At 41.0% G+C, this 23,863-nt stretch overlaps 1 protein-coding gene across 7 annotated transcripts in view; it reads left to right on the top strand.

The window, feature by feature from the left end:
• mcf2l2 (MCF.2 cell line derived transforming sequence-like 2) overlaps nt 1–23,863 on the top strand; it is a 239,912-nt gene that overhangs the window by 24,332 nt on the left and 191,717 nt on the right. Inside the window, exon 1 of one of the 7 annotated variants that reach the window (XM_074669197.1) lies at nt 273–353. The exons of the other annotated variants lie outside the window; for them this stretch is intronic. Coding sequence (XP_074525298.1) covers nt 293–353 — 61 coding nt within the window. The 5' untranslated portion in view covers nt 273–292. Of the gene's footprint in view, nt 1–272; nt 354–23,863 lie in introns of those variants that run through there. 7 annotated transcript variants of the gene reach the window in all.

The following is a 23,863-nucleotide window of genomic DNA, read 5'->3' on the forward strand; positions in this document are numbered from 1 at the left end:
TAGTGGGAGAGCGTGTGTGTGAGTGTGTGTGTGTGTAACAAGCAGCAGCAGCAGCATCATCGAGAAACATGGATTTTTCCACTGACTCTGCTGCAGAGCCCATATGCAGGCTAATGGAGGGATACAGCAGATAGAAGCATGCACATGTCCTGATGCCAGGTGAGCGCAGGTGGAGGAATGACCTGAGATGGATGCGCTCTACAGGCAGAGACGTTCGACCCTCCTATCTCGCTGTCCACACTGTGGTGAATATGGACGGGCTTATTCCACTGTACGGATCTCCACAGTGGAGATGGAGTCGTACTACCACTTCCTGGAGGTCTGTCAGGAGACTGAGTCCGCCTCACGAAGAAGTATGTCTACCCATCTATCCACCCCTCATTCCACCTCTCCTTAAACATGCCTAACAGTGTCTTATTGTAGTGTTTGTTTCCGTGCTTCTGATGTGTTTCTTTGAATAAATTAGAGTTTCTAGTTAACGTGCCCATCCCGTGTTTCTTGGTAAGACACCTCAGATGACACTGGAGGAGTATCTTTAAATCTGTTTGGACTGGGAGAGCTGATTAGATTTTGGATGTCAAAGGTCAACGTTTCTGTTACTGTGCCAGTCTCATAAGAATTCCTGTATTGTCGATATCTCTGGATCATCTTAGCTGACTGTGCTAACACTGCCCTTTACATGCTTGTTCTTGGCTACTTTGGTCTCTAAATAGCTGGGATGCAACTTCCAATTAGGCCTTTCATACAGCCCCTTCGTTTCTAAATTGTGTTTTCCTTCACATTCACCTTCACAGCAGCATTTAAAGTCATTCTGTGCAATGAGTTGATGGTATGAGCTCCAACGTGGCTGGTTGCCAAGAACTGCAACTACAAAGAACTTATTCTAGTCTTTACTGAGATCTAGTCAAGCTTGGTAAGGTGCTTTTGAGGGATCAGACTTTCAGTCAGTGCAAGCTAAACCAACCTGGCTTCCAAAAAGTATGTGGTCTTGCGCCTGTGTAGACACTAATTGCTGAAAGAAATAAAAAGACTAAAAGGATACAAGGACACCGAAAAATGGGTCAAGAGACTTGAAAAAATGGTGCTTTTCAACCAGAAGATCCAGGGATTTTTAGTTCCTGGCAGTGGCGGACTGGGACTGAACAGCCCTGGACTTCGACTCGGCCCAGCCCACAACAACAGGACGCATCCCCCCCAACCCGACAGCATCGGCCATTGTCGGGCAGAACAGGCCATTGACAGACTGACAGCAGCCCCCTCACCCTGACAGTACCGGCCGTCGTCGAGCAGAACCAGCCGTCAGCCAACCGGCAACACCAGCCGTTCTGGACTTCTCCAAAATGTCCAGATGGCCAGTCCGCCCCTGGTTCCTAGTAGAACACTCCACAGGAACTCAATGGTTCCTTGGTCAATTGTTTGTCTACCAAAGATCTGGGTAGATTATGGTAATCCTAACACACCACCAGACCAGCAGAGGGCAGTGAGACAACAACAGAGGCGATCAAAACAAAAAGAAATTAGGATATCTACTGACACGTTCAGCTGAAGGTCTCCAGTTTACAGGGTAACTCTTTAAACTGGAACATGGAGAGCTGACAGAGACACATTCACACTTTCAGACTCAAAGAAGACCATTGTTAAGGAGGTACTAAACCAAATTCATCACAGCTGGGGGTCATCTTATTGTGGACAAAGGGAACACTATGGGTGATCTACCAATCACAGACATTTAGCCTGCAGACCACGGCAACATTTGAGTTCCTGGACATCTGGAAAGTACTAACCCCCTAGAAAGCTACTACCCCAGAATTAAATTTAAACTCTACTTCTTGTGGTTGAAAAGCACCAAAACTGTCTCTCAGACTCTGTCTACATAAGATGCTGTGGTCCATGACTTGGTTTACTTTGACACAGGTTACTCAGGTTTAGTGTGCTGTACGGAAAGAAAAGGATGGGCTTATTGTTCTTTGTGCTAAGATGAGGGTTTGGTGGATACTAAATCACTTGAAATGTGTGAAAGCTCATTTATCCTTCATGTTGTTTTGTATGCCTCTCTGAATGACCAAAGAAAAAACTTTTCATATCTTTATTTCTCTCATTGGAATACTCAAAAGACACAGAATAGAACCAGGAACTAGTTTTGCATAAACACAACTCTTTCTAAAGATGCTCCGAGAGCCCGTGATACATCAGCAATATTTGTGTACATGATTTATTACTCAGAGCCCCCACAAAGCTGCAGCACCTGGCGACACTCTTTATTGCACAAGATACTCAGAGTGTGTTCTTCAATTTGTTTGTGTCCCCAGAGGTGCAGTTTGCACTCATAAATAATGCATGATTGTCCTTTACAAAAATGTGAAATTAGTGGCCCATATTTTATCAGCCTATACATGTACTTGGTGCAGCCCCATGTGAAGACAGAATAGAGAGAAAAGAGTTAAATACAAAAACTACAGAGGAAAAACAAACAAACAAAACACTCTGGGACTTAGTTAGAAAAAACAACAACATTTTAATCTCATTCCATGCTCAGACAGGGCTGTGTTCTTGCTGTGTAGAACAAGGTTACCATCTATGCCCAAGGGCTTTTATATATCAGCATACTGGCCCACACTTATTCTGTTGGCCCTGAGTAACCTGAACTGGACTCTGAGTAGAGTTGAACGATCTGATCTGGTAGAAACTGTTTGATTCAGTCTCATCTGTTGAGTTACCCACTCTGACTGTGTTCTCCTAATGTTTGGAGACGGTTACATGTACAGGTCCTGACCAGCAGGTCACAGAATCAGCCACAGAGAAAAGATCCAGTCTGACAGGGTTATTTTGAGAATTCAGGGGTGGACTTAGAGGATTATAGGAGTTTTTTTTTTTTAAGTAAGGGCTGAGATCAAGGCAGATACAAATAATACTGAAAGTCTTAAAAGAAGAGTAATGACTGAAAATAATTTAACGTGGACAGCTCGTGCATGAGTATGGCTCTGAACTTGATCACTCCAGCCTGCACATGACACGTGCAATGGAGAACACTACTTTGTTCTCCTATTAACAATCCCAAATTTCCGTCCAGGAAAGGCTGAACACGAGGTGTGTTTGGATCTTTTTTCCAACAGGTTATTGACCGTGATGTCTAACAATCGGGTCAAAGCTGAAGTAGTGGAAACCTTTTGTTTAAACCAATGATGAGCAGGAATGAAACAAAGTGAAGGATAAACATTAAAATGAATGATAACCACCACACTCTGATGGCAGTTAGTAAGACTGTGTATGATCTGTTAAAAAGATTTAATCTCTGTAACTCAAACAAAAGCTCAGGACATTTTAGTTCTAGAAAAAGCCTTTTTCTTTTTTCCAACAGAAATCAAGTGTCATCAATTTAACAATACAGTACGTTATGAATAGCTGTGTTATAAATTTTAAGGGCTAAAACACTGAACCAGAAATACATTTAAAAGAGTTGAGATGGAAACACTAAATGCTGAAAAGCTTTTGTACTGTATCAGAGATCACTGCGTTAAAACTAGACATGACTCTGTAGTGGAAATCACTGCATGGGCTCAAAATCACTTTCAGAAACTTATAGTGTGTCCCAAATCGCATACTTTCATACTGTGTACTCAAAATTTTCAAATTGAGTGTACTAAGCATACTACATACTCACTGGCTTAGTGCACAAATTTTGAGGGTGTAGTGCTGTCTCAAATCACATACTGCCGAGCGCCGTACTCACCGGAAATGACGACATGATGTCGACCTCTTCTTCTTCTACGTCTAATTGTGACCGGCTTCCAGCGTGTTTCCGCCAAATACCGCCACTATTTGCCAGCCAATTTTCAAAGCCTTTCCAGTAGTCTATTAAACACTGCTAATAACACTATCAGCGGTGTAGAGTTTATTAATGGGGGTCAGTGCAGCTGACTGAGGCTACCGAGAGAGCGACGCAGGGCGCTGCGGCAGTTAAAATACATCCACAAATTAAATGTCTGAGTGGTGCTTCTGGTCATGTACTCACTGTGCAGGGTCTAACCCGCTTGTTATTATATTTGCCTGGTTCACTGGGTAATGCTAGGGCACCGGTAACTGTTAGCCCAACGAGCTTCAGCATTCGAGATAGCTGTTAGCTCAACTAGCATTAGCATAGCCCAGTGTTTCTCAATCCTGGTCCTGGGGACCCCCTGCCCTGCATGTTTTTTATGTTCCCCCACTCCAGCACACCTGATTCAAATGAATGGCTCGTTATCAGGCTCGAGCAGAGCTCGATGACGAGCTGATCATTTGAATCAGGTGTGCTGGAGTCAGGAACATAAAAAACATGCAGGGCAGGGGGTCCCCAGGACCAGATTTGAGAAACACTGGCATAGCCTGTCATTCGCGGAACAAAACAAACAAAAACAAGTTACACCACATACACAACCTCAACAGCTGATGGTGCTTGGTGGGAACAACACGTGTAAAAACAACATCAATAACTTACATGTATACATTGCTGCCAGAGGAGGAAATGAGTGTGTTAAGTGTCCACAGCTGCATACTCAAAATCCCGGACGATTTGAGTACATCATCCTGGTACTTTTGCATACTCATTTTTCGCATACTATGCATACTGTTTTTCATTTTGACGCAGTTTACTCAAAATTTTGAGTATTTAAGTATGGAAGTATGTGATTTGGGACACACTGTTAGTCTTTGGACACAGTTCTCTATTACAGCCACGAACCCAGACAAACTACCGTGCATGAAAATACCAGGATTAAACACCATAGCTATAGATATAGATATAGATATAGATATAGATATAGATATCTGAAGGTGGACATACACTGGATAGCTGAGCTTAGTGATTCACTGTTGCAGGTGTCGTTTGACACGTGTGTTGACAAAGGGGAAAATCTCTCAGCACCCTGCTGTGCGCTCTTTCTGTCAGCTCCTGTGACCCCACAGACAAGACTGGACATGTCTAAATATATGTGGACAACAAGTGAGACAGCTCAGCTCACAAGTACACACATTCTGACAACTCATGTGTACAATAAGGTTCAAAATGACGTTTAAAATGAGGGTAATACTCCTGTTTGTTGTGAGTCACCCTCGAGTTTGAGTGTTGTCAGGATGGTGCCTGTTTGTCAACTGTGTATGCCTTTAAGGTGACAACAATATTCATTAGAGTAGTGTATGTGTGTGTGTATGTGTGTGTGTATGTGTGCACGTGTGCATGTGGGTGTGTGAAAGAGGCCCGTTATCAGCAGATCCTGTCATTATACATCCTCTGATTGTCTTCTTGTACGGACGCCTTCTTCCTGAGAAAGAATAGGAAACCCCCTTCCCCTTAAGGAGCCACTGTCCTGAACAATACAAGGCCTGCTCAGTTTGTGTGTGCTTGTGTGTGTGTGAAGAGAATATTTGTGTCTCATTCAATTCAGGTTCATCTCACTGAAGCTGTTTGGTCACTTTAACTCAACCTAAGCCAAGTTCAATCACAAAATGACACGCAAACACCAGCCTGTAACACACCAACAAGAGACAAACAGACTGAGGCTGAGAGAGACGGACTGTGAGGGCTGAAAAAGAAAAAGCACTTTAAAATGATTCATAGCCTGACTCAATCAAAAAGAGCAGCAGAGGTTCATTCTTCTTTAGTAAAGTAGGCCAAGCATTTTATGCACCGCTCTGCTCTTTTGTTAGGTCAAATCTAAAAACATATGAGGGTCGGTCTCATAGTAAGTAACAAACAGCTCTCGATTTGGAACGAAGCTTGTTTGAGGATTTTACACCCCAGGCAAAATATACGTAAGATTAATACATGGGTTAACTGTTTTTACCCTTCATCTCCACTTGATCCTTTCTCCACTTGATCCTTTTAAACAGCGTCTTAGAGCAGAGATACACAACAACAATCTGACTTTTTCAGTTTAGATAACCTCATACAACCAGAAAGTGACACCCAGATTTACCAATGTAGCTTTAAAAACTGACAAAAAAGAACAAAGTGTCTCAACTGTGTCAGTGGTTCTGAAAAGGCTCTGACAGAAGTGACAGGCTAGCATGCTAAGTTTTGTTTACATGAAGTCACTGCAGCCAGCTGTTTCTGCTGGAGCATGTTAAGGCCCTGCAAACATTGGTGACATGCTCATAGCACACAGCCATGTCTATGATATAACTGTGACTCTGCTGAGAAGAGAGACAAAAAGTGCTTTTTCACCAGAAGGTCCAGAAACTATTAGTTCCTGGTACAACATTCCAAGGAACTCCATGGTTCCTGTGGCCCATTGTTTGTCTGCATTTCTGCTGCCGACTAAAGACCCGGCCAGTTGGCACATCTAGTCATTACACAAACAGACCATTAGTCTTAACATATTTTATGGAACAGCCTGTTTGGTTGTAGCATTAGCCGCATGCACGACTGGCAAAAGTTGTGTGCATGTCCAGCCGTAAGCGATAAAAATGGACAGTTTGTGCAAATAGTGACAAACAAACAAACAAAATCTTAGTGTATACATGAGCCAGGTTATTGCCCCAACAGAGCTTTAAATTTAATGGAGGTGGACCTTAGCGTTAAAGGCGCTAGCAGCAGGATTACTGCACCTGTTCGGCTGTTCAAAGGCAGACATCAAGCTTATTTGTTACTATTTAAGACAAAATATGTGAAGACAAAGGATTTTTAGAGATTGATCTATATATAGTACGCATAAACAGCAATAAATCTAAATATCACTTGTATTGCATTTTTTGTCTTTAACGGCAATCCTGCTGTTTAGCTATAAGACAAAGAAAAAGGCCATTTAACAAAATTAACACCAAGGAAGAAGAAGACAGGCCGGCATCTTTGCGTGCAGCACCACAGTTAGCCTGTTAGCATGGAGGATATTCAGCCTGTGCTGGTTTTGATCGAAGCCTTATTTCTCTGCACACTGATTTCTTGACACTAGAGGGTAAACCAGAACAAGTAGCAAAGTAGTTGCCAGTGTGTGTAGTTTTAAGAACATTCAGCTTAAAAATTAAATAAATTAAAGTTAAATTTTAACCCAGTGTCCTACAGTTAAAAACAACATAGTTACTAAAAAAGTTCCTTGTTCCTGGGAAACATTCCTGCAGTTAAAAAGCACATAAGATTTGAAGATTCAGTTCAACTTATACCTGTGTGTTTATATGTCTGCATCAGTGTTTTTATTCCTTCTGCTTTCCCCTGTATACATTCTCAGGTGCTGTAATAACCTTAAAATCTTTAATGTTAACCTTTCTGGTATAATTTGCATTCACATATATAAACAAAGGATCACAAAACCACAAGTGAATCCATATTCAGGGCTTCATCTCCATCCTAAGGCTGACATCCTCTGACTGCACGATGATCCCCTGCAGCAGAGGAAACACAATGACAGATTTAGAATATACTGACACGATTGTGTGTCCATCCAATCAGCCATACACGCCCGCAGACTCATCCATGTATACTCTCTTCATAAATGTGTTTAATTTAAACCCATGCAACAGTGCAATGCATCTTAACAATTGGTTGCACTGTGTACGAAGTCCCCTGAAGGGACCACACCCGTGATAAATAGATCTATCGGCCTTTGCAGCACGCGCCTTTATGGAGCAGCTGGGGAGGAGTTTAATCCAATTAATCTCTCATGTGAGGGAATTTATGATCCAGAGAAATCAGAGTTAAACAGCACAGAAATCCACCTTTTGTTGGGGATGCCTGTAAAACACAGACACATGATCATCCAGGTGGTTCACTTCTACTTCTTGAATCAGATAGAGACTCAGTGTCCCAGTGCCCTGCTGAAATCTCCTCTGTTATGTAAGCTCTTTAACACAGACTCTATTGTCAGTGTGTAGGAGGTCTGCTGCAAAGAAAACCAGCAGAGTGGACCAGACTTCTCAGTGGGCACTTCTCTGACACACATACGCACAGCGTACACAGTAATATCCTGTTCCTGTCTCACAAACTTAAGTTAGTGGGTTGATGTGATGATACATGACAACATTAACTCCGCCTTCACTGTGAAGCGTGTTCACACCCTGTACTCCACACACCCAGTGCTGACAGTATGTATCATGTGCATGTTTACATTAAGGAAATCTTTTTTCTTTGCACTTTTAAAGGTTTTGGATTTCACTGATTTTGCAAACCCCTAACAATGTTGAACTATCAAGGTATTTCTTAGCCAGGTTTTTTTAAAGTCAGCAGGTATTTTGTAAACATGTTAACATTATTTTCTACATCAGGATTTGATTAAAATTGAATTATTAAAGATGCTATGGGAAGGATCTGTTTTAATTGCACTCCCTCGCCACCTTCTGGCCCGGAGTCTCACTTACACCGTCATGAATTACTTTTAGTGAGACGTGTGTTTGTTTTGGAATTAAATGGAGATAGGTTATAAACAAGTTTCCTTTGTTCAAGACAGCTTTTTCAGGATACCATGCGCTGATGTAAGGTATTTATTAGTACAGTTACGTAGCTGGAACGTGACATCAAGCAAACTTTGTGCTCAAGACTCTCCTGTTTATCTTTCTTCTTCTCTTCTGTCCTTTTTCTGTCTGACCGTTAGGCTCCAGTGTCCACCATCACTACAAAATTAATCACAGAAATTGTTTTCAGCAGAGAAAAACACAGAACTCTCTTCTCACTACTAAACCTTATCAGCTGGTGTGGTGTTAAATCAGTCAGGTCCTACTTGTCCCGATCGGGAAAAAGAACAAGAGGTAGCATTTTAAAATAACCTGTCACCAAAAAAATTGGTGCTCATGATCTCATTTTAAAGTGTGGATTACAATAATGCATATATCTAGAAGGAAGACTTCTTCAAGATCTCTTAGAAACTCTTTCCAGCCGCTTTAAAGTGAAACTGAATTTTGAAAACTCAAACTGAGTTTTGTATTTTTGACTTTAAAGAATATATAGCTGAATTTTAAAATTGGTGAAAAAGACATTTCAAAGTAAGATTTCAAATTCAATCTTACGAATATAGATAATCATAAAACAACTGAAAAATATAAGCATTGTATTAAGATAAGTGATGCATCTGTAACTTTTTTGAGTGTGGATTTTTTTCAACCTTCTCGATCTTACCTGAAGAAAATGTACACACAAATGAGTGATTTAGTTTAAGTTTAGTCAGATAGATTTTCTCTTGGGGCTGAGTTAAAAAATAGCTAAGAAAAAAAAAAAGTTCAGACCTAGTTTTCCTTACAGAAGAAGATTTTGTTCATAAAAAAGTCAATTATATATATATATATATATATATATATATATATATATATATATATATATATATATATATATATATATATATATATATATATATATATATATATATATATACATTCTCATATTTTTGTTTTATTATTGTTATTATTTTTTATTGTTTATCTTTATTTTATTCTAATTTTTCCTTTTTTCTCCTTGTTGTTTCGTATATTCTGTAAAACTAATGTATATATACTATTTGTAAGATTTTTGTTTGAAAAAAGAAAAAAAAAAAAAAAAAGAAAAGAAAAAAAATTCAATTCATCCAAAGACAATTTATCCACTCCAAGCAGTGAGGCATAATAAAGTCCTAATTAAACAACAAGTATTCCCTTGGTTGATCAAAGTAGAATGTGGAGTTTAACCCAGATCAGTCATTTAATCATGCGTTGAAGTTTATTTTGAGCAGCAAAGTGTAGAGCTGAGGAAAGAAGCTAATGCAGGAGGGCGATAACCTGCAGTTCCTCAAGTGTCCACTTGAGGCTGGCACAAACAGCCAAACAGACCCTGTTAGAGCCAACACTTGAGAGTCCATCATGGATCCTTTGACACATTTCCCACCTTCATGAGGTCACATCACTGAGACTTCATTCATGTTTTATCAGTCTGTGGTTTAACATCTAGCTTCCTTCTTTAAACCTTTAATTTAAAAAACAATCATTTAATCTGACTTCACAAACAAAGTCATTCTTTTTACTCTCTTGGTGACATCCATCATTAATAAAGTATGTCTTATCTTATCTTATCTTATCTTATCCGTTGTGTTTGAAAGCTTGAATGCTCTGACGGGAATGATCAACACACAGCACATGCCTGAGAACACAGCATTGGTCATACTCTTATAGGAAGTCACTCCCAAATAAAACAGCTTGGCAGCCATTGTGTACAATACAATGTGTGTTTTCATGTGTACGTGTGTTTGGGGAAGGCCTCCTGTATGTGTGTTAGTATCTAGACTCCATGTGTTTCCATGTTTGGATTTATACCCCCAGGTCTCTGTGTGCTGTGTGTATCTGTGTTTACATATAATTCTTTATCATTGTTCATTCAAACAGCTTGAGAACGGTGGAACATTGGAAAGAGCAGAGCTGGGGGGGAAGTCACATGTGTTTCCGTCATGTTTTAGTGAACAATAAGCTCACATACACTCAGCTAAGCACAAAAATACACTCTGAGAGAGGTTTTTTCAGATGAAGTATGGTGGATACAATTATGAGACCGATTTCTTTGGGTGGCTAAGCTTTTACTGACTTCCCTTTTTCTGTTGTGTCTTTGGAAATCTCTCAGATGTCTTCCTCTTGGTGAACAGCACTTTCCCAGTTTGTCTCTGTCTTTATACTCTGTGGTGCTCACTGGCTTGCCAGTATTTGGGAACAGGGGATCTGTTTATTAAGAGCTCAATCTTCCACTCTCAACAAGAGCAGCCCTTCAGAGCTGATGTGTCATGATCCTGGTGCACAGAATGTTTCTGCTTCTTTTCACACACAGATAGTGGTGGATTTATGTTTTCTAAAAATTCAGTGAGTAGGACGAGCAGAGCTTGGATGTATCTCTTGTGAGTGGCAGAACTTGGATGGCTGGACCAAAACTCTGAAAGAAAGCCTCTCACAGCCTGATATAACTGCCTGATTGTAGCTTTGGTACCAGCTTTGACGAGAGACATCAGGGTTTTGGATTCTAGATGATCAGTCAGATTTCAAAAGTCTTTCTGGATGTACAGCTCATTTGTCTGATCCATTTAGAAGAGGGTGAATTATCTGCAGATCTGTCAGCTCCTTTAGTTCTGAAAGTTGGTTCTGGATGTTCTTCTGGTTCTGTTCTGGTCTGAGTGATATCATCTGTGTTGTGAATAACAGCATTAAAACACTCTTTTCCAGTAACAGTTAATCCAATTAATGACTATTTGAAACAGTACCGCGCTGTTACCATGACCAACAGAGAAATGTTGCGCATTATGATGCACTGATATCTAATTTTACCTGAACTGGTTTGCCCAGCCAGGCACAGGACAGGAGCAGCAAATTAACTGTTGCTTTACACGGCAACAGTTTCAGATTGAAACGCAAAAGTTTCGTTGCGTTTCAGCCTCGTGTTTACACAGAAACGCTGTTTCAGCCAACCTAAAATGCAAACTTTTGAAAACAGCTTCCAGAGTGGGATTTTTCTACAACGCTGCCGACGCAATTGCCACGTAAACAGTAAGCCGGCATTTTCAGTGGAAACGATGACGTCACACTCCGCTCCGCGCGAGCGCATATAGCAGTCCAACAGTATTGCTGTTACGGTGGTTGCGGACTACTAAATTGTGCTTGTGCTGCTCAATCTGCTGAATCTGCTGACTGTCTTTCAACAAAATGTGCATCTGTTGCTCCACTTCTGCATTCAGTATTTAACCAAATACCAGATGATTGGCTCAACTTTGCTTCAGTGAAGATCTCCCAAAAACAGCTTCTGGACTAGACAGTTATAGCACCACCTACAGGGCTGGCATGCTAACTACAGCCTTGTCAGGCCCTCAGCGTTTCTGTGGAAACACGCATTTTTTTCACTGCAATTTAACGTTTTTGCATGAAATGTTGTCGTGTAAGCAGGACCTAAATGTGTCTTCTTTGATGAGGGGGGAGGGGTAACAGACACATAATTAACAGTGATTTGCTAAAGGTAGAGTACAATTTCATGGCAAGCCAACCAGAGCCAGAGTTCAGGTAGGAGGGTGTTGTTACAAACCTCAACGCGCCACAAACAGCACCACAAGAGAACTGCAACAACAGCGAGTACAGAATGGTCTAGGGAGTAAAAGCTGACTATTTTTATGTTAGAGGTCTTTTTCATGGCAGGGAGTGGCTTTCACTTTTCTCAATCTAGACTTGATACAAATTGCCACCATAGGAACTGAGACAGAAAATTTTGTGAAAAACAAAAATAGAACTTTTTATCAAAACTTTTGGCCATGACTGTAAAAGGCAAGAACATACATGTGAAGTGTACATTTTGTCACAGAGCAAAACCGCTCTAATATCTGAATTCTTTTACATATTTGCAGGTTTTTCTTTAAAAAAAAAAAAAAAAAGAATGCAATAGCCATGCCGGCCAATGAAATTAAGCAGCAAAGAAAGATCTGTGTTTTTCTCTGCTGAAAGTATTTCTTGGACTTAAATTGTAGTAACAGAGGACACTGGAGCTGGACTGTCAGACAGAAAAAGAAGGTCAGGCAGAAGAAAGCTGAACAGGAGAGAGATAGAGCATGAGCTGAAACACAGGAGCTAAACTGTTTGTGATAATAGTGATTCCAAACCACAGTCAGCAGTTATTCTGCAGTGGTCTGTTTAAACTTGAGAGTCTATCAATAAAAAGAGTGAGGTTATGTTAGCTCTGTTTGGTAGATGACTGGCAGGACATAACCAGGATTCACTAACGTTACACACTACCGACTTTTTTTTCTGCCAGACTTTCTTAGAGCACTGGGATGTGAGGAACAGATAGTAGGAACTGATAGACACTGATAGGAACAGGTAGTCTGCTCACCTTGTAGGCACTAAGTTTGATTCTTGTCACTTTTCAAACAACAAATAAATACATTAAAATTTCACTTCCTGGGAAAAGTTGTCTTGAACAAAGACACGTAGAGCTAAAATGACCTGCTCCCCATTCATTTGCCTTAAAGCAGGACAACGGAAGATCTCCGCTTGACCGCTATGAGAACTCAACTACCCAAGAGGCCTTGCGCGCGAGTACTGTCGTAAATATATGGATCTGCCGGTCTTGTGCATTTGTTTTGAAAACGAAACACAGAAGCCAGGACTTCGCTCCAAAGTATTCTTCTGTCTTCAGCGGCTGTTTGCAGGATGGATAGCGACGAGGTAATGTATTTATTTCTGACTAAATGACGATGTTATAAATCGCTAAGTTCAACTTGGTTTTATTACCGTGAAGTCGCCCTCGTCCTGTTGAAGCGATAAAGTGAATAAAAGTAAAGACAACCACGAGCTGGTGATATCACACTCTTGAAATAGCTGGTCTAAACAAAACTACATACCGGTACGTTCTGGATTTGTTGTGCTGTACTATTTCCTGTCAAGTTTTTAGGGCAACTTTCTCATAAATTGGTCGCCCAAAATACATTATAACTTGTGAATAAAATGCCCATTCTTCTCATTTAGCAGATTAGCCTGACAAACTTTCATTTTTCTCAGGAAAAATACTACAAATGCCCAATACGTTTTCTTTACATTGCATTGTTTCCTCTATTTTTATAATTCTTTACAATTGTGTTATAAGTACGGCAGCGTATTACTGTCATCCTATATAAATAATGATTGATCAGTAACGTTATAACGTGTTATGTTTTTGTTGGAACAATATATTTTCACGTTATAACGAGCTACACTTTATTGAAAGAACATGAAACGCTACATGTTATAACATGACTGTTATTGGGTGGCAGTCATACATTTCCGTAATAAAGCTTCCTCATTACAAATTACAGTTTTATTATTACTATTATCATTCAGTGATTCTGTTGCTGATACATTCAATCATTTTAGAATTATGTAAACCCAAGACAAATCCCCTGTATGTGAAAATTCCCTTGGCTTTATAGTTCAGTGTAATATTGGTTCATATTGAACATAGAACTGTGCATTTACATCATACCTACTCTGTTTCTTTGCTTCATCAGGAATTTGCCGTTCCTGAGAACACCTCGACCTCTGCCTCATCAGAGTTTGAACCCCCAAAGAGTACAACTTGGAGGGGAAGGGGAAGAGGTAGAGGGGGGAGGGGAGTAGGTAGAGGGAGAGGTAGGGGGAGGGGGAGAGGAAGGGGGAGAAGGACACCTGAAGACCTGGATCCCGAGAGCCAGCAGAGGATTCAGGATCTGCATGAACAGCAAAATGCTGATAAATGCCACTATCCAGGCTTTAGACCCTGAGCAGAGAGACCAGTTGCTCCAAATGGTCTTGACAAGACTTCCTGGCCTCATGTTTGATGCACTGGCTTTGCTGAGGGATCCTGAACACCAGAAAGACCTAGGTGGAGAGGCCCTCCATGTTCTAACTGCTGGGAAATGAACACTGACCAGGAAAGACTTTGCTGTCGGCAAACACCAGAGACCTGCATAAGTAACATGGCCCACATGCGCTTATACATCCTGGATGAGGTGGTGTTGCGTCTGGCCCGGGCAGCTTGGAATGACATCTTTGCTGTGGAGGATCACCAGGAGCCTGGGGAGGAGCAAAGACAGTACAGACACGCAGCGTATCGCCAGTTTGTGCTCTGGCAGCATGGTCGCCTCGGGGTGGGCGTCAGAGTGGTCATACCAAGCTGCTGTGTCTGGAAAGTAACAGACACTTTTCCAGACCCAATGGGACAGTACACAGGTTTCAGGGTTCGGCGACTACTTTAGAACAGAGCTTTAGTTTTTGTTGTTTTCTACTTCTTTGTGTGCACTTTTTTTTTGTGTGTGTAAAATAAAGACATTTTTTGCAAAGCATAACAAACTTTTATTTACATTATTTACAAAAACAACAACAACTCCGGCAGAAATCCCACTCATTATCATAAATAATGTGTAGGATGGACAGTAAGTTACTGTGCATAAAGTAAAGAGAGAGTGATGTATGTAGAAGTGTAAATGCAGTAGAAAAATAAAATAATAAACTGGTAATAAAAATTGAACCCGGTAATAGCAGCAGACAATATGAGTGTGGGTACAGGTAAAGCTGTGGCTGTGTGTATGAAGTCAGATTGCAGGTCAACATGTCCATTCAACAAAACACATAAGGGATGATCCTCAGCATTAACTCTGAAAAACACCCTCTCTTGGACCTTTTATTGTAGTATCGCCTGTAACTAAATATATCCAACAATTTTAGAATACTGAAAAAATGCTCTAAGATTACGACAGGGAGTGTCTTTGCAAATGTGCATAAACATACATCTTGTGTTCATCCTTGTTTCGTGCAGGGAGGCGGCCATTTTGACAGTTATAGTCTATTGCAGCGAGCAGAGTCCGTGTGCGATAGACTGCTGGAGTGTATGAGAACCGCTTCCCTGCATACATCAGTATATGTTTCTGGAAATTTCACAGATCTGATGTAGTCCTGGATTGTGTACAAATAGATACAAATGTTATTACATTTTGGTAATTACTGACCTTATAAATGAACATGCTTATATTTTACTTTATCATTATTTCTTGTTGCTTCTACATCAGTGTATAAATGTCTCAATAAACAGACAGTGAATAAATCTTTTAGATCGATATTGTAATGTGAGACTTTAGCAACACTTGCACCAGCTGTAGCACTATTTGGATTATTTTTTTGTAAGACACACTGACATTAGCATTGACAAAAGTGTATACCTGAAGGTGATGAATTTCTTAACATCCTTCAACCACCGCTTGTCCAAGACAACTGCTAAAAGGGCTTGATGAGCTGCTGAACCTGTAATGACATATCTCAGTATGAGATGGACAAAAATCCATTCAAAGCAACATACACCTCTCATAAAATACATTGGAATTACCTTGTTTTATCCAAGGTTTTTTCTGAGCTTCATCATCCAGTGGTTCATGCTCACAGGCTCCAGTTGCCCATGTGTGTTGGTTCCGAACATGATGAATTAGTGTGCCACCTCTTCTGCAAAATTAAAAACCACATCTGTACATCTGTAACCTACTGTAATCCATGTTTTTGTACGGCCTCAATTCACTTTCCACAAACATTCCTTGAAATCCTCCACAGATGATGCTTGCTTCGCACAATACCAGAAGTGGTTCACAATGTCCCAGATCCAAGGCAACAGTTCAGACTAGTCCCTCACTGTACCAGCCTGAGAATAGAAAAGACCAGTGTTAGACAGTCACAAAAAATGCTGCTTTATTGCAGCACTTTATAAAAGTGTAGACATGCAATCACCAACACATCCCTCATAATACAATGAAATAGTATACCCGTCTCAGCTTCTTTCCTAAATTCTTACCTGCATGCCAAATGTCGAGTGAATGTTGGAGCCCCCATTTTTTGTACTTTCCATGGTCTGCATCTGTGAAAAAAAGAAGACTTTACAATCTCAAAAACATCCATCTGAAAATACAGAATCAAAAGCGTAGAACCATTTTACTTACTCAGCAAAGCTGAAATTTGTGCATGGGCATCTGTGACCACTTCTGTTATATGTATCTCTGGCAGAAGTGCGTCCAAAACATAATGACAGCACAAAATGTAGTACAATTCATTACAAATACTTGCATGCTGTTCCATTGACTGCATCCTCGTCCGGGGAGTCATGGGGATCTTCTTCCTCCACAATTGACAGAGAATGAACGCTGCAAAGACAGCAGAATATAGGTAAAGTGTATAAACTGCAAGCAGACAGTATAAATACAAAATCAAAAAAATTCATTCCCTGAACAAAAGCTGTGCTACAATGTTTGTGGTGGAAGTTGCTTGCCAACTGTCCTGCGCCAATCGTTATAATGTTCCATGACATTCCTATGAAATGGGACTATGACAGCGAGCAAACAGAACGGGACAGCGGGTGAATAGTACAAGACTATGTTGTTGTTGTGAAACAATAAGTAAGTGTTGTAGGACAGCATGCAAGGAACACAATTCAGAAGACCAGGGGCTTTCACAAGTACTGGGGGGAGGGGAGCACTGCAGCTTCTGGCTACTAAAAACTCACCTGGCTTCTAAAACATTGAGCTCTTCAGCCTCAGCACATTGTTGCAGTATCTGTACACCTTCCATTCCAAACTCCCCTCTGAGTGAAAACATAAATTCAGTCAATGATGATATAAATAAAGTAAAATTTGGGGAAAACATGAAACTGCAGGCCCTGTAAAAAAAATAAAATAAAACAAATAAACGCAGTACCTATCACAGTCCGACTCCTCTGTAATACTGGAAACTATTGGCTGCAGAGAGTGAGGTTTATATGGAGTTGAGGTTACTTGCTTCTGTTGATACCTGTAGAGAAAAAACATTTCATGAAAAAAAAAATCGTGTGTAGGCTACAGTTAGCACAAGCAGCTTGATCAGGTACATGAACACCAAGATGATAATCTTAGAAATATTCAATATAATGATCTTCCATTTTCGGTATTTTACACCGGAGGAAGCTAAACACACATACATTTTCTTTTACGCTTAGCGGTTTGCAGTCATCGTTTCGATAGCTTTCGAAAGTTACCATGTTCGCAATAAATAGCTGCCGCCTGGGATTACTTGTTTATGAATATGAACAGAGATGGGTCTTAGTGATACAAAAAGTCACGTTACAAACTCGAGAATACTGTACACGGTTTGTAAACAATCAACAAGTACTTACAAGTCCAGCAATAACAGGGCCAAGTCAGCATCAGTCGGACATCCCTCCTCGTCTTTTATTTCACGCCACCGAGTGAACGCCGAACCGATGTTTATTCTGGTCCGGGCATTCAGCTTGTCTTTCTCTCGCTTTCTTTGTTTTGCATCCTCCGACAAAAAATTTCTCTTACTTGCTGCCTCCGCCATGGCTACAGCTCTGAGTTTGGCTTTCGCCGACACTTCCTTGAAAACCGGGAATCAGGGGAAGTGACGTATGCCGTAAGCAGGCAAGACGATGTAAAATTGTAGTTTTTTAGTGTGGCAGGGTTACTACCAGCCACCTCGAAGTTACATAGCGCTAGTGCAAGCGATACAGACCACTTCAGAACACGAAAGAGGTGTCATTCAACTCATCCTAAAGCGGAGGGCCATGACAACGGATATGTAAGGACTATATTATGTTTGAAAAACTACATAGTGTTGGTTTAAAACTAAAGGCGGGTACACATTACAGGATTCTCCAAAACTTCTCACAAGGATGGTTGTTTATGGACTCTAGAATAAAAAAAAACACACACACACACACACACACACACACAAAAGATAAGGGATTATGGAAAAGGTTGTTGATGCATATGGGGTGCATGAAAACAATGCGAGTTGTTGGTGAGTAACGTCATTTTAAGTATTACAGATAGATTTCTCAATTCCTCTTCTCTCAGTCAGATGAGTCAGATCGCATCTTGATTGGCTTTGCTCCGGTACACGTGACATTACACGCTGTACCTGCTCCGCTTCTCTCAGAGGGCCCCACACCCTACAGGATTTTTAGTCACAAATACTAAACATGTTCATTATCTACGATCACTGAATCAGAGGCCTTCCAAGCAGCTCCAACCAGAAGAAATCACTCTTAACACACCCCACACTAGAGGTGTCCCAGTCCGATATTAATATCGGATATCGGTCCGATATCAGCAAAAAACAAATATCGGTATCGTATCGGAATGCATCTAAAATCTCTAATATCAGCACTCCGTTAAAAGCAGTCCATTCCAGACTCCGCTCCTGTTGTTTTTATTTGATTTATTTAGGTTATTTTCTGGGTCTTCTAATTAGGGTCCTCGGCCTGAGCAGAGGGCACCTTCTAGCAGGGCTAGAAGGTGTCCTCCGCCTTCGGCGGAGGACACTATTGTTTTTCGTCCGTTTCTTTCTTATTAGGGTCCTCGGCCTGAGCCAGGGCACCTTCTAGCAAGCTAGAAGGTGCCCTCGGCCGAAGGCCGAGGGCACTATTGTTTTTCGTCCGTTTCTTTTTTTAGGGTCCTCGGCCTGAGCCAGGGCACCTTCTAGCAAGAGCTAGAAGGTGCCCTCGGCCGAAGGCCGAGGGCACTATTGTATTTCGTCCGTTTCTTTTTTTTTCTTATTATTCCGCCCCGTCAATGAACGCTAATTTGACCCCCTAAACATGCTCAAAAACTCACCAAAATTGGCACACACATCAGGATCGCGTGAAATTGCAATTTGATACCAAACATGACCCCCTACATCCCATAATAAGCTCAATAGCGCCACCTAGGCACACGCTAAGAGCCCTAGCTCGGGCTAGGAATGTCGTAGAGAGATGAAACCAACACCAAAATGCTCGTGTCATCGAGACGCAAAAATCATACGCTGCTACCCTGGACCTATCTCCAACAGGAAGCCGGCTATTTGCCTCACAAAATTAAAAAAAAATTTTTTTAACCATTTCTGCCAAAATTTTCTCCTCTAAAACCAAAAATGGTACAGGTTTGAGACTACCATCACATGACAGACTAGACCCTGCTCTCCAAAAGTTGTGAAGGAAGTTATTATTTCTGGCCCGGTTTTCGAATGGCGAGCCCTCAAAGCCGCCGACCGCTTTTGGCCGATTTAGGATTTCTCCATGTTAGCAGATGAGGAGAACCGATTTCAGGTCAAAACACACATTCTACTAGTGCCGCATTTGGGCCTCTAGACAAAAAACTACAAGTCATAGAGCTTTAAAAATTACATGGTTGGATTCCTGACAAAATTCCCTACAACCATATGATATTTTTACACAGATTAAGCCAACATTGTGACCAACAGGACAAGTAGTTTGGACGTTTCTCATAAATAAAAAATCCATTTTCAGCACTCTTCCATCTGTCTTGTGACGCATTTGTGCTTCTAGAGAAAAAAGTAAAACTCGTACAGCTTTAAAAATGCCAAAAATGGATTCCTGACAAAAATTCCTATCAACATGATATTTTTGACACAGATTGGGGTAAAATTGTGGACTCTGTGAGGATTTCTTTACATTAGATGGCTGATAAACTCTCAGTCTCCACTCTGTTTGGGGTTCTGTCACGCTAATTAGAGTTCCACTCATGCAGCTGGTGATGTCCTTCAGCCTAGCAGAGGGATACGTTGCCATGGTATCAACTGACTCCCTGACATCCCATAATATTCTCTCAGAGCCATAAGGCTCACTTCAAGCCTACACACACCAAAACAGCCCTAACTGGGGCTAGGAATGTCGTAGAGAGATGAAACCAACGCCGAAATGTTCGTCTTATTTTGATGGACACAACTGCTGAGCAGTTGGGCCTCTGGACAAAAAAGGAAAAGTCGCACAGCTTTAAAAATGACATGGTTGGATTCCTCGCGGAATTTCATACAAGAAATCCATATTTTAACACAGATTAGGTCAAAATTCTGGCCTACAGGATGAGATGTTTGTTCCTTTTTTTGGGGGGATTTGATCCTCCCCTTGGGCTGCTGCATTCCTGTGATGATGTCACACACTGATTAGGTATTCCATGCAGCAGCTGGTGATGTCACTCAGCTTAGCAGAGGATACGTTGCCATGGTATCAACTGACTCCCCGACATCCCATAATATTCTCTCAGAGCCATTAGGCTCACTTTCACCCCATGCACACCAAAACAGACCTAACTGGGGCTAGGAATGTCGTAGAGAGATGAAACCAACGCCGAAATGTTCGTCTTATTTTGATGGACAAATTGGAGGGAAAACCGGCAGGAGCCCGAGGACCCGTCTAACGCTGCTTGCAGCTTTAATTAGGGTCCTCGGCCTACGGAAGAGGGCACTTTCTAGCAAGCTAGAAAGTGCCCTCGGCCGAAGGCCGAGGGCACTATTGTTCCTGCTGCGTTTCTTTCTTATTATTATTATTAGGGTCCTCGGCCTACGGAAGAGGGCACTTTCTAGCAAGCTAGAAAGTGCCCTCGGCCGAAGGCCGAGGGCACTATTGTTCCTGCTGCGTTTCTTTCTTATTATTATTATTATTATTATTCCGCACTCCAGTAAATCGCTTATTAGGTCCACTTAACATATTCAAAAACTCACCAAAATTGGCACACACATTATGGGCGCCCAAAATTTACGTTTGATACCAAACATGACCACCGCCATCCCATAATAATCTCTCTAGAGCCAAAAAACCTCTAAAAAACAGACAAAAACACACAAAAATGCCTCTAGCTCGGGCCAGGAATGTCGCAAAGAGATGAAACTAACACCAAAATGTTCGTCTCATTGAGATGCACAAAAAAAAGGGAGGTATTTTTGCGTAGCTCCAACAGGAAGCCGGCAATTTGCCCGCCAAAATAAGAGTTTTCTGAAATTTAAGCCTCTCTACAAACATTAACTTGTCAATAACCAAATATGGTACCGGCATGAAAATTGGCTCACATGACAGACCAGACCCTGTTCTACAAAAGTTGTGGGGGAATTCGTTGTTTCGGGCCCGGTTTTCGAATGGCGAGCCCTCAAAGTCGCCGACCACGCAATGTAAACAGATGGGAGAGCAGCCCTCGCTGAGCAGTTGGGCCTCTAGACAAAAAAGTAAAAGTCGCACAGCTTTATAAATGACATGGTTGGATTCCTCGCAAAATTTCATACAAGACATTTATATTTTAACACAGATTAGGTCAACATTCTGGCCTACAGGATGAGAAATTGTCCCTTTGGGAATCTCATCCTCCTGCACTTCTGTGATGATGTCACCCACTGATTAGGGGTTCCACACAGCTGGTCACATGACTCAGCAGAGGCAACAATGACTCTCTCCTCCATTAAAGTGCTTATTAGACCCCCTGAACATGCTCAAAAACTCACCAAAATCAGAACACACATTTCAAGCATCAAACTCTTCAATATAATACCAAACATCCCATAATATGCTCTCTGTCCACATCTAGACACACTAAAACAGCTATAGCAGCCAGTAGGAATGTCATACAGAGATCAAACCAATGTCAAAATGTTCATCTCATTGAGATAAAAAAAATCATACGCCGACACCTTTGAACTATCTCCAACAGGAAGCTGCCAATTCATCTTTCAAATTGAAATTTTAGTTTTTAGCTTTGCCCAAACTGCTGCATTTAGGCCTCTACACAAAAAACTCAAAGTGATACATCTCTTCAAATGCCATGAATGGACTCCTGACAAAATTTCCTACAAAAATGTCCTACTTTTACACAGAGTAGGTAAGCATTCTGCCCTTCTTGCTGTTATGATGAGTTGTTTTATTACACTTTTGTAAATTTGTGATTTTGAATCCTCCCTCTGCAGTTCTATTAAAATGTCACACACTAAATAGGAGTCTCATGCAGCTGGTCACATGACTCAGCATAAGAGATGATACATGGTATCTACTGACTACCAACATCCCATAATATGCTCCTGGCCACTTAGGCACACTTAAACAGCCATAGCAGCCAGTAGGAATGTCGTGGAGAGATGAAACCAACGCTAAACTGTTTGTCTCATTGAGACGCATGGTATGAGAGATGGTTGGGGGGCAGGAGACCCAAGTTCTTTCCAAAAAGTTTCTCACAAAATGTCCCTCTTCACTCTGCTTGATCTCTGTCACACACTAATTACGATTCTCATGCAGTGGAAATGCTACATTTATCAACTGTCATAGCACTAAGGGGCCAGAATGGAATGAAACCTGACTGCGAAGGGGAAACAGGTATGACAGACCGGCAAGAGCATCAAAAATCATCCAACACTGCTTCCATCTTTTTTTTGACACACTTGCTGAATATTGTGCCATCTTTCAGCCCCACTTTCTAATATTTTTTTTTTTTAGGTCTGCTGCAGTTGTGTGATCATATCACACTCTTTTGGAGTTCAGTACTGCTGCTCATGTGACTGAGAGGATATCATACATTAGCTCAACTTTCATCCCTCAAATATGCTCACAAAGGGATGAAATCTTGATAGTGGAAGTGAAATGGGCATATGGAAAGGGCATAAAAGGAGCAGCCATGGTGCAAAGGCCAGAACAATGCTATTTGCAGCTTTTTATCATTTCCTCTGCTCTTTAACCCCTGATTATAGCCCCTCAACATGCTCAATCACTCATCAAAATTGCCACACACCTCACATTTGGCAAACATTTCTATATAATACCAAACTTGACCCCCAACATCCCATAATTTGCTCTCTAGCAAAACCAAGGCACACTTAAATTACTTGTTAAGGGCAGTAGGAATATTATACAGACATGGATTCATCACCACAATGTTATATTTACAAATTGTATGCTTAGATGTGGGATTTGGGCATCTACACAAAAAGTTTAACTCCCACAGCTTTACAGGTGACATGGGTGGATTCTGGACTAAATTTTCTACAAAAGTAACAACTTTTTACTGACATTTGGTCAAAATTTCTGCAACTGTGAGGAAGCATTTCTACATTTAAACACTGGTAAACAACCAGTACTCACTTAACTCCCAGTCAGCACAGGCTTATTAGGAACCAGCAGCAGCTGCAGCCATGTTTCCACAAAACAAAACAAAACAATCAAGAACAGACTTTGCATTTTAAATGAACCATGTTGCTCACCTGTATGCTGTTCACTTACTGCTGATCTACTCACAGCTGCAGATTCTCACACATTAGTGTAATTTGAGAAGGTCACAGGGTCTCCATTGAATTTTGATCTAGCATGTGAATGCACACCGTTTCTTTGAAGATACTTTTCATAAACAAAAACAGTTTACAGTAGAACTGAACACTCTTTGCACCAATTGAAATTATTATTTTTTTGGTCTCTGGCTGCAGTCATTTTTTTTCTACAAAGCTGCAAGTACAGGTGTGAAACAAACATGTTCGCATTTCAATTTAAACTCATTCGTCCACTTGACTATGAATACTTTTTTCACATCAATAACCCTTTCACCACTTAGTAGCTTAATGCCTACAACTTTATATTGAAAAAAACACCACTAAGAAAATGGAACTCTTACTTTTCAAA

This window comes from Halichoeres trimaculatus, unplaced genomic scaffold (genome assembly GCF_033239565.1).
Source record: "Halichoeres trimaculatus isolate MK-OKI-2021-1 unplaced genomic scaffold, fHalTri1.1 fHalTri1_scaffold_4, whole genome shotgun sequence".
NCBI classification, from domain to species: domain Eukaryota; kingdom Metazoa; phylum Chordata; class Actinopteri; order Labriformes; family Labridae; genus Halichoeres; species Halichoeres trimaculatus.